At 36.4% G+C, this 16,408-nt stretch overlaps 1 protein-coding gene across 1 annotated transcript in view; it reads left to right on the top strand.

Annotated features, from left to right (window-relative positions):
- Positions 1-9,815: 9,815 nt before the first annotated feature.
- Cngb3 (cyclic nucleotide gated channel beta 3) overlaps positions 9,816-16,408 on the top strand; it is a 124,189-nt gene continuing 117,596 nt past the window's right edge. The window contains exons 1-2 of the mRNA XM_005381981.2: positions 9,816-9,873; positions 11,600-11,726. Of these exons, the coding sequence (XP_005382038.1) occupies positions 9,816-9,873; positions 11,600-11,726 (185 nt within the window). The remainder of the gene's footprint in view (positions 9,874-11,599; positions 11,727-16,408) is intronic.

Genomic DNA, 16,408 nt, shown 5'->3' with positions numbered 1-16,408 from the left:
ATGGTGTTTACACAATAAAACCCTGAAAGACAAATAGATGATTTGATTCTGATAAGGGAAAATCTAGAAATGAATAAATGGAGTTACAACATGTTTTTAAAGTGTCATTTAAAAAGTTCATTCACAAGCCAATATATCATAGGTAATCCCAACTTATCAATAACCAACAATTCAATAATGGTAAACTCAGTCTAGCACAAATATTTTCTTTTAAAAAGGTACCATTCACATAAGCCAACACTTATAATATACATAAGAGCTATGATAGAATGCTTATAAATAACATTTGATGCAAAAGTCAGACTGCTTTATCATTATTTATAAGCTGCCCATTCTAGTTATGTCCATATTGAACTGCTCATTCAGTTTCTATTCAGAAACATTATAATGATAATGGCTGCTTTGCCTAAAATTTATTGTTACAGTGAGACTTAAATAATCTTATTAACTTACTTTTCAGTTTAAAATATTTTTATGACTACATATGCTTTGATGTGGAGTCCAGAACCCTCAACATCCTGGCCCTACTACTTTCTATCCTTATATTCTCATATCTTTTCCATCCAACCACTTCTACTGTTGTCTTCCTGAGCCTATATACAATCATACCTTAAGCTTTGGTAAACATACATCTTCTGCCTGGAATGACTTCCCATGTCAAGTCCACCTGAGAAACAAAAACTTAATCCTTGTAAAATCAAGAATCACTTTCTTTTGAATAGCCTCCTTCAGTTCCCTTGCACTCCAGTAGAATTAACCATTCCACCTTTGTGTCCATCTCTATCCTATACAGATACTGTCCACATTCCCTTGCACTTATATTTTTGTGTATTTTTCATCCCTCTACTAGACTGTGCATAGAATGGGAGGCAATCTTTCTATATTCAACCTCATTTTCCTCTGTTCCTACAGCAACGTCCTCAGCACACACTGGTTGCACCCAGCCTGACATAACTACATTTAAAAGGAAACCTCAGATTGATGCTCAGACAAAATGTTGAGGTAGAGGCAAACTAACTCATGAGGAAAAAGATGGACAGCTTAAAAACAGGGCCAAATTGCCTCTTCTCCATCATTTAAAATTCCACTACTGAAGATCTCGACTGGGACCGATGATGAGCTTGTGTGATGTAAGGAAGTAGCAGAAAATGAGCCAGAGAAACACTGAGGATGAAAACAGAAGTTTTCCTTGCCAGAAACTTGGGGGAGGTTGAACTTGATTACTCAGTGGCCAAGAACATCCATTTAAGTGCAAGAATTATCATTTTTAGTACATCACAAATAAATGCTGCATTTTAATTATTGGACTGACAGTTGAACGAAAAAGTGTTATATTTTATATTCAACTTTATTTTTATCTAAATTCTTTGCCTAAAATTTATTTTGTTTCTCAAAGGGAGAAAACAAAAGTGAAAAAGGATCTCTGGAAAAGAGGAATAGTCAAGTCAAGTTTGAAGAATCGCACATCAACAGGCAAGGTCAGAATCCAATCAGTACCAAAATAAAATTCAAAAGTAAGCTGCAGTTTCCATGAAATGTGTTGTCTGGTGAAATACTCGGCTTTCACTTGGTGAATTATCCATGGTTAGAGCAAGACTGGTGAAAAGCTGAACATTTACCAAAGTAGTAGTCTTTCATTCAGTCACTTACTCATCTATTTACTAAATTTTTTTAAATCACCTACTGTGTGCCAGGCACTGTTTCGTGGACTGGAGATGCAGTGGTGTTTGATCCACAGCAGTTCTGTGCTAATGGGTCACCTACATTCTAGGGGAAATAAACCCCATGAGAAATTTCATCAGTCTAAAGCTACATGCTTTTCTGCATGGATGACTCCAAATCCATATCAGAATAATTTTTGTCTTAAGACCTAGTCCAATATTTTCCAAGTAGGCACTGGCCATAGCCAACTGTATGCTCTGCTGAACCTCAAAGAAGGCATGTTTAAAACTGAGCTTCTTTATTTTCTTCTCCAAATAAGCTCCTTCTCTTCATTTACGTCGATTCCTGATACTAACCTTTGTTAATCACCCAATCTCAGAATCTCACTCATGTTTTATGCCTCTACCTAGGAGTCCTGCACAGGAAATTAGTCACCAAACCTCCAGCCATAATAACAATCAAAACTATTTGCTTTCTTTGTGATTCCAGCAATTACCATCCTGATTCAGGTTTTTATTAGAAAGTCAGGCCTAGACTACTGCCAGGTTCCCTGAGTAGTCACTTTTATTGAGGAGTCTTTTTCATGCAATCTCCCCGCTTTTCCCCCGGCCCAACACGAGATTGCCTGTACACATTATTCACATATTACTTTCCCTTTGTCAGTCTTGTCTGAATCCTTAGCTTATAAACCTTATATGCCTCAAAAATCTAAATTATTCACCTGACTTTATACAGTTTAATGCAATCTATTCCCAGTGCCCCTTCTAGCCCTTCTCTCCTACTTCTTCCCAGGGCAAACACTACATTCTAACCCAGACAACACAAAAATGTTAGGGAAATAAATAGAATTTAACATTGCCAAATATCAAAGCATGAAATTGTTGCCATAAAACTAGAACAAATGTTTTGCTTTTCATCTATTAGACGAAGTCTGTGCATAATGATTTTTAATGACTTCTTATTTGTACTAAAACAAATATTTGAACTGAGGCACAAATTCAGTTCTCTTTAGCCAAAATCTTCCCATGTCTAGGAAGGAAAAAATAGGAAATACAAGAAAATTAGAAGCTTGACTTTAAAAAAGAAATAAATCATGAGTTGGGTGTACAGTTCAGTGGAAGTACATGCAGTACCCTGGGTTACTCGCCAGTATCACAAAAAACTAAATAATTTTTGAAAAGAAAAGAATTATAAGAAAGGTTATGAAAAATTCGAGTCATAGAACATCCCCCACAATCAAAAGCAATACTCTGAGTCAATGGCCATACTCTCATTACATGTGGTGGCTCCTATTTAAGAGAAAAGAACCTATGTGAAAACAATACCGATTTTAATAGAGAGATGTAAAATAAACTAGGATAATTGGAGGAAAATAAGATGTGCCCTGTTGGGAGAATAACATTATGAAGATACTGATTTTTTTCCTAAATTAATTTGTAGTTCTGTTCTTTACAACTTCTCCTCTACTCACTTTTAACAATACAATTACAAAATAGAAGGTGCCTTGAGTTTTCTTGAGTTATAATTACTTACTTACCTATTTTTGAAGAACTGCTCCAGGTTTTTACTATTCAGATTAAAATATAGCGAATACTTACTTGTTTTTATATGGATCAGATCTTTTCATTACTAATCTTCTTCTGCTTTTCATCTCAGCCAAGAAGAGAGGAAAGCATATCTCCCCGTGATAGTATTCACTTACCTGAGGCCAAGGGGGGATGAAAAAGGAAATATCCTGCAATGAGCTTTTCAGTATGAGCATAATATAAAGTCACCTCCTAAATGATGACTAAAATGTGAATGCTCCATTGTTAGATTACCTGACTTAAAACATTTACTGCAGTGTGTCTATAAGAAAGGAAAGCATTTAGTAATCATAAGGCTCCACTTCTGGTAAAAATAATTTCCACAGATAACTTCCACAAAGAATAAGAATCATACACCAAGAGGGTACTGTAAAAAGCGTAGACTTGCTTTTCATTAATTAACAATGGAAGGCCATTATATTTTTAAAGACAAGGAAGTCCTCTGTAGATCGTACAACAATCTTCACTGCATACGTTGAAAGGTGATTAACAAATAGAGGTACTGAGAAAGAAAAAATACAGATCTGCATAAGCCATTGAAAACAAACAAATTAAGGCCACAAAATTCTTGAGACAACTCAAACTGTAACTGCTTTACTACAAGTTACTTTATAATAGTGATGACTTCATATCTACAATTCTTTCCACAGAAAACTACAACGTTAGTGTCATAAAACTAACAGTCACAACTTTGGGATGACAAGTTTGTGCTCATCTTTGTTATATTTTTCAAAGTGTATTTGTAAGCTTAAATTTTTCATAGCTAGTAATAAAAACTTTTGTGGAAGTTTCATTTCAAACAGAGGAGCTATTTGAGTAGGAAAGAAAAAATAGTTTCGTTTAAATCTGCAGAGTTAGCATATCCTCAAAGACTTTAATAGGAATACGTTATAGTTAAGATATTTTGCCTTGAAAAAGCAAAATTATTAGTGTTTAAAGATAGCCTCTGATATATGCTTGATATTTTTATGCTCTTCACTTGCAAACATGCAGGTGCAATGTCACAAAATCTGCAGATGTTGATTTCTGATTATAGATCTCTTATCTTCTTCAGAGCATGGTTTAATTTATATGTACCATGGAAATGAAGAAGGCAACACATTTGGGATTCAAATAAAGATAACTTACTAATATATCCTTTGATTACAATCATCTTCTCAGGCTTCTACTTCACTTGTATTACATTAACTACTTCTTTAAATAAATACTTTGTTAGCAGTAGAGGAAATGTAAATGACTTATCTAATAATGGTTTATAAGGCCTTAAAGTGACCTTCTTTGTGGAGAAATGGGTCAAAATTAAGTGCTTATGACAAGTATGATGTGGTAGGTGAATAATGCCCACCCAAAGACCATATTATAAGCCCAAAACCTATTGGTACTTTATATGGAAATAGTACTTTTGTGTTATTAAGGATGCGGAGGGGGGGAAAGTATCCTGGGTTATCCAGGTATCCTCAGTATAATCAAAGGTTCCTTATGAAACATCCCTTATGGGAGTTTGATATTCCTGAATATAAATCATAGCTCTGCTACCTTTTAGCTCTTTAATCAATCTTTAATATCTCTGAGTCACAATTTACTCATGCACAAAATAAGAATACAATTATTGTAAGCTGTAAATGAGAATTAAATCAGGTAATATACATAAAGTATTTAGTATTGAGACTGGTAAATTCCAACGTTGGTAGAAGGCAGATAAAGCGCGTAAATTGGGTTCATGTGCGCCTTAATGAAGAGGCTGGAAGTGCTCAGTCGCACCCATCACTGCTAATAAGGATGAGGCTCAAGTGCTGCTGACTGTCTAGGGGGGCAGCCAATACAGATTTTGATTTATAATTTTTCTATTTTTAATGTTAATTTCTTCATGTTGATTCCCTCATTTGAATCACTGAGAAAATCATTTCTTGGCCAAGCTAGTCTACAATGTCATTTTGTGACCTCTGTCAGACATCTTCAGTGTTTTCCATGGACATGGACATCCCTAGTCAAAATTCTAGTTCAGGCGATGTTTTCAGTTACCGTCTTACTCTTCCCTTTCTCCGCACTCTTGCTATCCACCCCAGGCATTGTGCTATGAAGAGACTACGACTGGAGTGGCTTTGCTGGACTTTTTGTGCCAAATAGCCCTCCAGAGCCAAGACCTCCAGGTGCAAGTCCAGTCTATGCCCTCTCTGAGGAGGCATCCTAGGCTTCACCTAGCTCATCAGTCCAAACTGACATAGCTTATGCTTTGGCCCACACCCAGTCAGACAGAGATCTAGAAATTCCTCTAGAGCTAAAACTACTCTAAAAAATAAGCCCTATATTTTAAAAGAAAGAGGAGGACAGGGAAAAAAGGAGAGAAATTCTGAAATTCTGGCTTGCTTAATAGAAAACCAATCTTCCATCTGTGTCAGTAACAACTGGCAGATACAATTGAATTTGTCCTGTGTGGGAAAGGAAAATAAACAGACCACACTGAAATTTAATTTACAAGAATGAATACAGACTTCCCTCTAGTAGACCAGCTAGTTTGATTGGCAGGCATGAGAGGTCCTACACTGGCCACTTCTAGAGGTTCCCTATAACTCAGTTCTAATTATCAACTGAAGGGTTAAGTGGGAATATATTTTCAAGTATGAAACATTTATTCAAATCTATTAATGCATTTCTCCACTTCACCCAAATAGAAATCTCACAGTATAAACAATTAGATATATAGACTGTTTTAATAAGAAGTATACTTTTGAATGATATGCAGTGTCTGGTACAGTGAAAAAATGAAAGAATTTTTTTAAAAGAACAAACAGCATGTGAATATTCTGAAAACTTAGTCTAGGAAAAAGTAAATATGAATGTTCTCTCTAGTTGGAAATGACAAAAATTCCTAATCATGCCAGTTTGCTAAGGGACAAAGACATAATCAGGACAGGGGCCAGTTGTGAAAAACTTGTACATAACTGGAACTGAAAAGACATTCAAGGGACAGAGGTAACCCTGAGAGCTAATTCTATCCTCTGCTCTCCCTCACAGTGAACACGGCTTCATTTCCCATAAACAATTTTTTCCTGCGTATCTGTTCTGCACTGCTCTCATTCCCATCCACTCATTTCCCAGTTCAAATTCTACAAAGAGTGGTCTGACTGATTTAGATAACAGCCACTGTTCCCATGGGGCAGAGCCCTTCATACCACAAACAGGGTCACTAGCCAGCTGTGGACAGACCACACTCTTTAGGTCATGAACCCAGCTGTGTGCACCATCAGTAGCCATTCTTGCATACAAAACAGAGAGCTGCCTTAGTAAATGGGCAGAGGCAGATAAGAGCTATCAGCTGAAGAAAGAAGTTAGGCATAGAACACACACATTGTTTAAAATATCTAACAGAAGATCAGACTTTGATTGATAAAAATCCTCTTATTGCTTGTTTTATAAACTATAATCTTAACAGATTCTAACCAACATGGATAGGACATGTTTTTCTAAATGCTGCTTTTTGTACTTTGTATAATTTAAATATATTTGCATAATCCAATTAAGCTGTGTGCTTTTAGCTTTCTTTCTGTTAAAGCATACAGCTGATTTGTAAGAAATTGCATTACATTTTCCTAGTCCCTGGGACTCAAGTCTTAAGTAAGTGTAAGCTCTTGCATTACTCACATATAATGGTGTTATGCAGTCCTGAAAGGGTTAATATTTCTTTTTTTAAAAGGCAAATGCATCAATCTGTCTGGTGGAACAGTTTGTATTTATATTGCATTTTTCTCAAATGGAACCTTTATCTAATCCTCACAGAAATCCCCCTGACAAAAGTATTTCTCATTTTATGGATGAGGAAACTGTTATAGAAAAGCGACTTACCCAAAGACATCCACAGCATAAGTAATGTAAGGATTAAAGCTTCTTATTCAGTGTCCAGCACTAGTAACTCACTGCATTCCTTGATATCTGTACATAAAATGTGCTTTTTTCATGAACTGATCCCAATGAAAAGGTCCCTGAAACCAAACGTGACATTGAGAGAGAACCCCCTTAGTCCTGACACAGTGCCAAAATTACATCAGATGGAGCCACACTCCTTTTGGTTTGTCGATATTTGACATGATCCTGATATTTGACTGCATCCTGAAGTCAGAGATCTTTCTCAATATCCCCTCAGGACTTTATAGCACTTTAAAGCTAGATCTAGGACAACTTGTCTCTGACCCCAACCCGCATCCTTCAGCAGGGGCTCCAGCTTTCTGAATACTTCTAGTCAACAGGGCTTGCGCTCCCACAAAGCAACGAGTTTCACTCTTAGACAAGTAGTCGGAATGTTCTAGGGTTTGGTGGGTTCATTTTGTAAATTCCACTGATAGCTCCTTCTGCTGCACTCTTCAATATAAAAAATCTATTTTCTTTTCTATGTAATACCTTTACAAGGATCTTGAGAAAACTCTTAAGACATCACTACATCTTCAATACTTTAGGTAAAGAACCTAAATTCTTGTATGGGATGATTTCCAGAACTCTTGTCTGTTCTGAGTCCTTCCCCTCTGGATTTTTAATAGAGTGCATGTACATTTCTAAATATAAAATCTGCCATTTTTCTTTTCTTGTTAATAACATATTAGGTCACTCTTTCGGTTTCCACTGTATGAATTGCTATAATGTTCATTAATAATTTCCATGCCATTTGACAATCTAAAAAATATATAATAACCCTATAATTAATGCATTTAAATTAAAATTATTCTAAGTACATTATATATCCTAACAACTGAATAACTGAACCAAAAATACAATGTTGGTACCATAAGATAATCATGAATTATATACTATGGTATTTATTACATTAACTCCAATGATCATTTATTGGTTAAAAAATAATAATAGTATCATTTATAAATATAGTAAAAGTATACAGACTCAGTCTCTATTAACTCATCCAATATCTAGTTAATCATGTACTGTTGGTTCTTAATGAAAGAAGATTTATTTTTGAAAAAAGAATGCACAATATATCCGATGTTTCAGGAATTAGAAATTCAATCTAGTGACCATCTCCCAGAGCAGTTCCAACCAATGAAAGTGTTTTTTTAAGTCTTCTCTGTCTTATATTCATCCAAAAAAATTCAGTATGTTTATCAGCACAATCTTATTCCAAAGTAGTTTCCTTCTTGAAATCCCTCCTTTTCCAGTATTGATTTAAAGCCACTGCAAAAATGCAAAAGGTTAATGTGTTTCCAAGTCACTTATTTCCACACTTGAAGAGGGAAACAGGTTTCACACCTGCTGTGGCCTCCATGATGCCTTCCTTCCAGGTGGCCAAGCAGAGTGGAAGTGGGGTATGTAGGCCTGGTGTGAGGCAGCCAGGCTGGAAACAGACTCAACCAGGCGTGTGGAGAGCAAGCTCAAGAGCACGACTGCTTCCACATTTACTGAAAGCAACCACAGGAGAACACCGGCTCTAGACTTCACAGTGTCCCACAGGCACACATTCCAGAGCAGAATTTGACCAAGTACCTAACGAAACCTGGCAATTTCTATATAAAGTGCAAAGAGAATGATTAGCAGAAAAACTTAGACTATTCATTTGGGTAACTACAAAAGAGAGACTCCCGCGGTCCATGTGTGAAGTTGGAAAGCAGTACGTTGTGCAGTTGACAAAGCTTCACCCGGACGTCAGAGCAAGATTTGTCTTGTATTTTAGATTTCTCTTTCATGAGGACGAGGCAAACGCTGTGACCATCTGTTCCCACAAATAACATGCCAAGTGGATAAAAAGACACCCATCCTGAACTGCAGTTGATGGAAATCCATTGGTTTTAGCTCCTATTGAGATTTTAAAGTTGTGGTTCTGCTTTGAATCTAAGAAAAAACAGTAAATCTTTTTTCATCATATTCAACAAGCTATTGAGTATTTATTTTATAATTAATGGCTTATTCACAGATCAGATTAGGCTGTGACTAATTCTTAAAAAGCTTAGACTTGTAATAATAGAGGGAGTGTCATTTTAGAAGGCCATGAAATGTCTCTGGAAAACTGGCTAAGGTTCTAGGGTCAGTTTAGAGTTAATATAATCCAAATGTTATGGTGATAAAGAAAAAATTCTTATTAAAATGAAAGAAAGGAACCATTAAAAATGGTCATTTAACTGTTACTAGCGGAAAAGTAATAATCCAAATGTAATACCCATATTGTAGCTTGAAGGAACAATGGTTTTACATGGTGGTGCTGTTATTTGTGTGACTTTATAAGAAACAGTCATTGACAGCCTCTTAGATACTATTTCACAGGTTCTGCTTGTTTTATACTCAGTTTTTTTTCTGATTTTTTAAACTTAAATTCCATGGTCTATTTTTATCCTTTCTTCTAAGGCAGGTTTTCTTTCAAAAAGTATATGAACACAAGTGCCCATAGCTATTTTGGGGTCGTGACTCCTTTGGAGAGTTCAAGAAAACTCTCGATCTTCTCCATATTAAAAAACAACAACAACAACAACAAAAAAAAAGTGCAAGCAGCACAGAGACTCCTGGGTTCCACCCCATAAACAGACTAGACATCAGTGGCCAGAGATAAAGAACTCTGCTCTGAAGTGCGTTATGGTATTTGTCCCAGTGTTGGTGGATATGGGAAAACGACAGGCTGCTACTGTCTTAGGTAGCAATATGTATGCTTATAATGCTACATAATGTCACAGACCTGAAAATGATTTCTCTTTTCTTTTCATTTTTTGGGGGCTCAGTGGATAAAGAGAAATGGGGAAATATGCCCTAATCCAAATACATAGAGAATAAGGATCTGTCTCTCACACTTCTATCAAACACTTCTTGATATAAAACAACATAGTCAAAGTGCTAGTTTTTAACCTAAAAGCTACGAGGTACTGAAAAAACTTATAAATGTATAAAAAGAACCCAAATGAGAAATGTAATGAAGCAATTTTCATTAAAATGCCGTACACACCTGAAATGTAGTCCTTCCACACAGACTTCAAAGGTGTGATTACTCTGACGGTCCTTGGTACCCTGGGTAAAGCAAAGAATTGCAAGGAGGGCTTTTTATTTAAATCTAGTGAAAGCATATTTAGTACCACATTTCCCATCTTCTGCCCAAAACTACCACAATTCCAAAATAAAAATAGGTCATCTGATCCCAATTTGGGGGGCAGGCTCACAGAGGAAGTGGTCTTTTAATAAGTAAAGAAAGAATTCTGGGACATCCGGGGATTGACTTTTTTTATTCATAAATTTTAAGACTAATTTTAAAATTCATGATTCCTTTTATTCCTGAAATACGTGCTTTAAAAGTTCAGTATATTGAAAGACTATGTAAATTATGGAGAATATCATGTACTGTAAAGGATTTATATGGTTAAAACTTTTGCAAAGTGATCACACCTTAATTTACCATTTTCATAAATTCCAATTTTCAATATAGGCTTTGCTTAAATTTTTAAACTATAATATATTTCAGTACAATAAGATTTATGATTTTGGTCTTAATTTCAATTTTCTAAGTACTGTACAGTCAATTAAAAATAAATTAGAGACTATGGGCAATTGTACTCTGTCTTCTTACCTTCTATATTTCCTTTTAATATTAAGTAATTTACTTCCATTAAAAACTTTTGCAATCCAAATACTCACCAGCAAATTGATTATTCTCTGGGTAAATTACAATTTAAACCATATTAATTGGAAATTATATATGTAGTTTTGACAAAAGAAAACTTGACTTCTGAACTGGAAATAAAGCTAACATATACTAGTTTGTATTACTTCTTCACAAATGTTGTCACAGTTAAGTATAATCTAATCAAAATAAAGGATTTTATTTCAGAAAAGATAGGATGTGAATTCTAAAATAATGTCAATGGTGGGGCTGGGGGTTTAGCTCATCGGCAAAAGCGCCTGCCTGGCAAGGGCAAGGTCATGAATTCGGTTCCCGGTACTGGAGAAAAACCAAAAAATAAAAAAAAATAAAAAAAAAATAATGTCAATGGCATCATTTCTGTCTGTTTTGCTTTTCTGAATTTTATGATGTATCACTTTTTGCCACAAACTATGAATACCTGAGCAAAACCAAAAATGCATTATAGATGGCGAATGCTGATTCTCAGCTTTGTAAATATCAAAAAGTACACCACGTAAACTTTTTATTACATAATACCTGGACTTTCGGTATGTTTTTCATTGGCCTGACTATGTGTACAGGTTAACTTCTCCTGTGCAAGGTCCTACTATGCTTACCAAGAATTCCTGGGGAGGCCTTTCTAGAGATTTATTCTGGGAGACAAGCAGAAACTCTACAGTAGATCATGTCCGACATAACTATGTCGAGAGTAACACATATTCTCTGTATGTATGCTGTTTATTTGCCATAGATAAAATCTCCAAGAAAAACTCCTTCTGTGATTTGCCTGCAAATCCTGACCCTCAGTGTCCAGCAAAACTACCCACAGTGATGTTACAGCAGAAGGAAATGGGCACTGGAAAAGAAGATCCAATCAGGTGAGAATTTAATAAAACACAAAAGACACGTTGGAAATATTGCTCAGCCTGCACAAAACAAAAATTAAACACCAAGTTTCCCTTTAGATGAGCAAGAGGGCAAGAGAAACACAGTTACATAATGCAAGACAATGGGGCCAGAATGAAATGTCTAGTTCCATCCAGTTCTTTGTGCCTTACTAGCCAGGCGTAGCCACTAAGCAAGTGCTCCAGGAAGAGGTTGGGCTCTAGGCCAAATCACACCCACAGAAACCCTGCAGTAATATGTCTGAGTCATTGTGTCATCATGGAAACAGCCCACATATTTACTAGGCATGAATTTTTAAAAGACGGTACTGAAAAGAATTTCCAAATTCACAAGTAGCTATTTCAGTTCCGTAAATATTTCATTGTTCCAAAAGATTTTGATTTCCTTTCATCTATGAAGGAAAGTGTGGCATTACAACCAAGGGTAATTACAGAACCAGGCAAGCTTTATGCCACTGAAGGAATACAGTTTCATAAATACTTTCCATAAAATTATTGGAAATATCACAAAAGAGATGTCAACTTAAATGTGAATCAGTAAATCCACAATAAAACACAAGGAGCACCTTTATTTTGTCACTTCTTGGCATGTTATGTACCTGCTGATCCAATTTGAATTGCTTAACAAGAGTTGATATAATTGTCATCATCTTAGTACACAAAAAGCATATTCTTATTTATGAAGGAAAAAGTACCTATTCTTCTATCCCATCCTATCCCTCCTGCTCTCTTAGCAGCTTCTCTTGTTAAACCATCTATTTTCACTAGAAATTGCCATTATTATCTAGGACTCCTGGTATTATTGTTTGAACAATATGCATCAGAGAGAGTGCATTTTTAGTGAACATAAAATTAGTTGTATAGGCAAATAAACACAAGCTCACACACACACACACAAATGCTATTTAACAGAAATAAAAACTGACACATCATTTAGGCAGAGAGAAGATGTTTCAACTCTAAGGTAAAGGCTAGAATCTTACAACCGGATAAATAATTGTGTATGTTATTTATATAATTGTTGGTGTTTACAGAAAGGTTTGCTCTGCTATTAATGGGTCATCATTATCTTCATTCTGCAGATAAGCGACCAAAGCACAGAGAGGTTAATTGCTTCGCTTATAGTAATAGGGTCAGCTCAGATAAGATTAGTCTGCAGAAGACTTGAATTCCTGAGTGGTACTTTTCCTCCCTCCCACCAGTATACTCCCCTTCCATCAACAGCTTAGCCTGCCACACTAATCTGTCCTCCCAGCATTTATTTTAATATATTTAAGTTTTTGCAGTAATAGGTTTTCAAGAGACTGAGTTGAATCCATAACTAATACTCTGGAGAATATATTCCTCTTAGTCTGTATTCATTCCTGGCATAGTACTGTTACTCTGCAGAGATGTGGAAATGGAAAGCTTCCAGGTGCCCAGAAAGTAGGTCCATCAGCATTGCTCAAACGCACGAAACTCATTGGCATGCCCCATCAGGTCCTGCCTGGTCGGCCGCTACCAGATTACCTTGTTCTCTCCTAACACACAGCTCCTGTCCTGTCTTCCTGTCTCGCTGCTCCAGCCAAACCTATCCCATCTTAGTCTCTTGTACTACAGGGTCATGGCCCCTTCTGCCATAGGGCTTTGCACACATTGCTCCCTCTAATTGTTCAACTCTTCCCACTCTTGCTGGTCCTAATTAACTCCTACTCACTCTTCAGATAACAGTCTGACCATTGCGTCCTTTGGCAGTCGTTTCTAGACCTTCCTAACTAGCCCATATGCATTTATTCACAGTATATGTCAATGCTGCAATTCACCTGATTATCTCAGTCAGCTCCATCAGTCTCACTTCTCAACTATATATTCTTCATGACTAGCACCACCGGTGTCTGTTTTGATGGTAACTGTTATGCCCGGTACCTAGCTCAACATCTGGCATGTGGTAAGCATTCAACAAATATTGATCAAATAAATTAATCAATGAATCTAAATATATTGGATTCATTTCTCTAGAACTTTTACATTTTCACAACTGCACAGCTGCTTTGTAAGGAGAGAAGCAGACACAGTGGTGTGCAAGGTTCTCTTTCCCTGCTCACAATCCTTGGTAAGTGCAAACACAGCACCACATTACAAAGATCATTAGTCAACAGTCTAAGGCTCTGAAGTCTTGCTTTCATATTCCTCTTCTTGCTTGGCTTTCTGTCATTATCCCTGTGCTGAACTGGCAGAACTGTTTGAATCCAGATCTTTTCTGATGACTTCCTGACAGCTCTTTCTGCAACATAAAGAGCAATGCAGCATGAGAATTATTGACAGGCTGAGTAGGCTCACATTAGCTTCTAGCTCTGTTTGTTCTTAGATGGCTGTTCGCACCTTTTCTCAGGACTAAATGAAAGCCACCTGCACTGAAGGAGCAACTTTATTAAAAGAAGAACTGGAAGTTCCAGTGTCATCTTGGACCAAAATAATGGGATCTCATAAGACTTAACAAAATTTTGTTTAAACCTCATGAGCATCAACAGTTCCACATCTAGAATCTTACAAAGCAGTTTGTGTATATGACCAGATAATATCAAAGACCAAATAACTGTGTACTGAAAATGTTATTTTACAATAGTCTCTATGAGGGAAGCTCATCTTGGTACATGCAGTTATTAAAACTCAACCTGTTCAACCTTGACCTTGGGGAAGGTCAAGTTTTTAAAGGGTCTTTCTCTGAGAAAAACGTGAAGGATTTAATTTATGGCAGGCACTAAATAAAAAGTGTAAGTGACTAGTTGGCACCTCAGTTTTTTTACTTTAAGAAGTGCAGTTTTTAATAAATAACATTCTAAAGTAGTTTTCTTATCTAAGTGCATTTACTTTATCCTGGGCAGAAACTCTGGGCAGAACAGGGATTGATGTGTCCAGATCGGTGAGCAGGTACTGAGGACAATGCATATTAGCGGTTTTGCTCTCTCAGGGTGACAACTGCCGTGTGAGCTTCCTGATTATATCATTGTATGTTTCTGATTTTTTGAATCTTTTTTTTTTTTTTTGGTAGCAGGAATCAAAATAAGGACCTTCTGTTTGCCAGGCAGGTGCTTGTGCTGCTGACTGTTTTTTGAATATTGAGGGTATTCTGTGGTGCTTGTGACTGAAAGTAGTGCCTCTGCACTGGGCTACATCCCTAGCCCCTCTCCCCCACTTTTTATATAAGTTCTTGTTAACTAGCTAAGTCGTTCATGCTGGACTCAAACTTCTGATCCTTCTGCTCAGTTTCCCAGAGAGCTGAGATTACTGGATACACGACCACATCTGGTATTTCTTTAGCTTTTATAATGCTCAGGAGATGGAAGAAGTGAACACCATGATGAGCGCAGTCATAGAGATTACCATCTGTATCATTCAGTGCTCTCCAGAGAAACAGGATCAACAGGATGTACATGTACACATATTGAAAGAAGCTCATTGGTAGAATTTAGTTGATAAAATTATAAAGTCTGAAAAATCCCGAGACCTATAGTCAGCAAGCTGGAGACTGCAGGGAGCTGACAGTGTAATTCCAGCCCAAGTCTGTGATCCAGAAGACTTGATGGTATTTGTTTCAGTCCAAAAGTTGGCAAGTATAAGACTTACAAACTGCCAGTGTTTTAGCTTCCTCTGTCAAACAGGAAAAGAGCAATTTCCATGTTCAAAAAATCAGGCACACAGAGCCCCTGTTACTCTCCAGAGCATCAGCCTTCTATGCAGGCCTTCACCAGTCGCACTAGACCTCTTCACATTAGGAAACATGATATTTTATGCAGTCTACTGATTTAAATGTTATTTTCATCCAAAACCCTCACCAAGACACATACAGAATGTTTGCCCCAACATCAGACACACTGTGATCCACTCTCCATTGTGCACTTAAAGAACTGAAACTGTACCCAACCTGGCTTTTCTGATACTGAAGAACTATGTTGTTTCACTATTTCACACCAGCACTTACCCAAAACTTTTACATACAGACCCTCCAAAGTCTAAGAGCACAGAACAATGATCTCCATCTTGCCACAGAACAGATAAAAATCTAATATTAGCTACTTACAGAATTGAGCATCCAGTTTATAAAATGTTTCACTGTGCTCTTGCCTCAAATACTGTCTTGTAAGAATAAAAGAACCTGGTTATATATTTATGTATATTATTACCTATATGAAACAAAATGGGCAAGGGTTTTGTTATCATAGATATATGACTTTCATAAAACAAGAATCACTTCTGTGATCTTTTATCCAACCTTCAATATTAGATTCTAAATACATCCTAAAATTAATTTCCTACACACAGTAAAAATACTTATCTCAAATAGGTGTCTGCCAAAGAAGAGATATTTTTTAAGATACCCTAGTATTACATGTCCATGTTTCTGACTGGAATTCATTTGTATTAAACTAGGTTTCTTTTATCCTTTCTTTAATCCTTTCATAGCATTTTCTAAATTGTCCATCTGAGGAAAAGAAATTCTCTGCAAATCTTCCAGCAGGAAAGTAACCAATTTTTTATCTTGTGAGATGAGTCAGTAGGGTCCTAAAAGATATGGAGCTCACCTCTGGAAAGACCCACTGATGCCATTTGTCCATTACCAAGAAAAATAACCTGTTTCTGGCATTTTATTCCAGCACGTCCTTAAATATATATAT

Source organism: Chinchilla lanigera, unplaced genomic scaffold (genome assembly GCF_000276665.1).
Source record: "Chinchilla lanigera isolate Chin_1 unplaced genomic scaffold, ChiLan1.0 scaffold00016, whole genome shotgun sequence".
Taxonomy (NCBI): Eukaryota; Metazoa; Chordata; class Mammalia; order Rodentia; family Chinchillidae; genus Chinchilla; species Chinchilla lanigera.
Note: the sequence above shows the minus strand (reverse complement) of the source record. Positions and strands in the feature narration are given on the sequence as shown.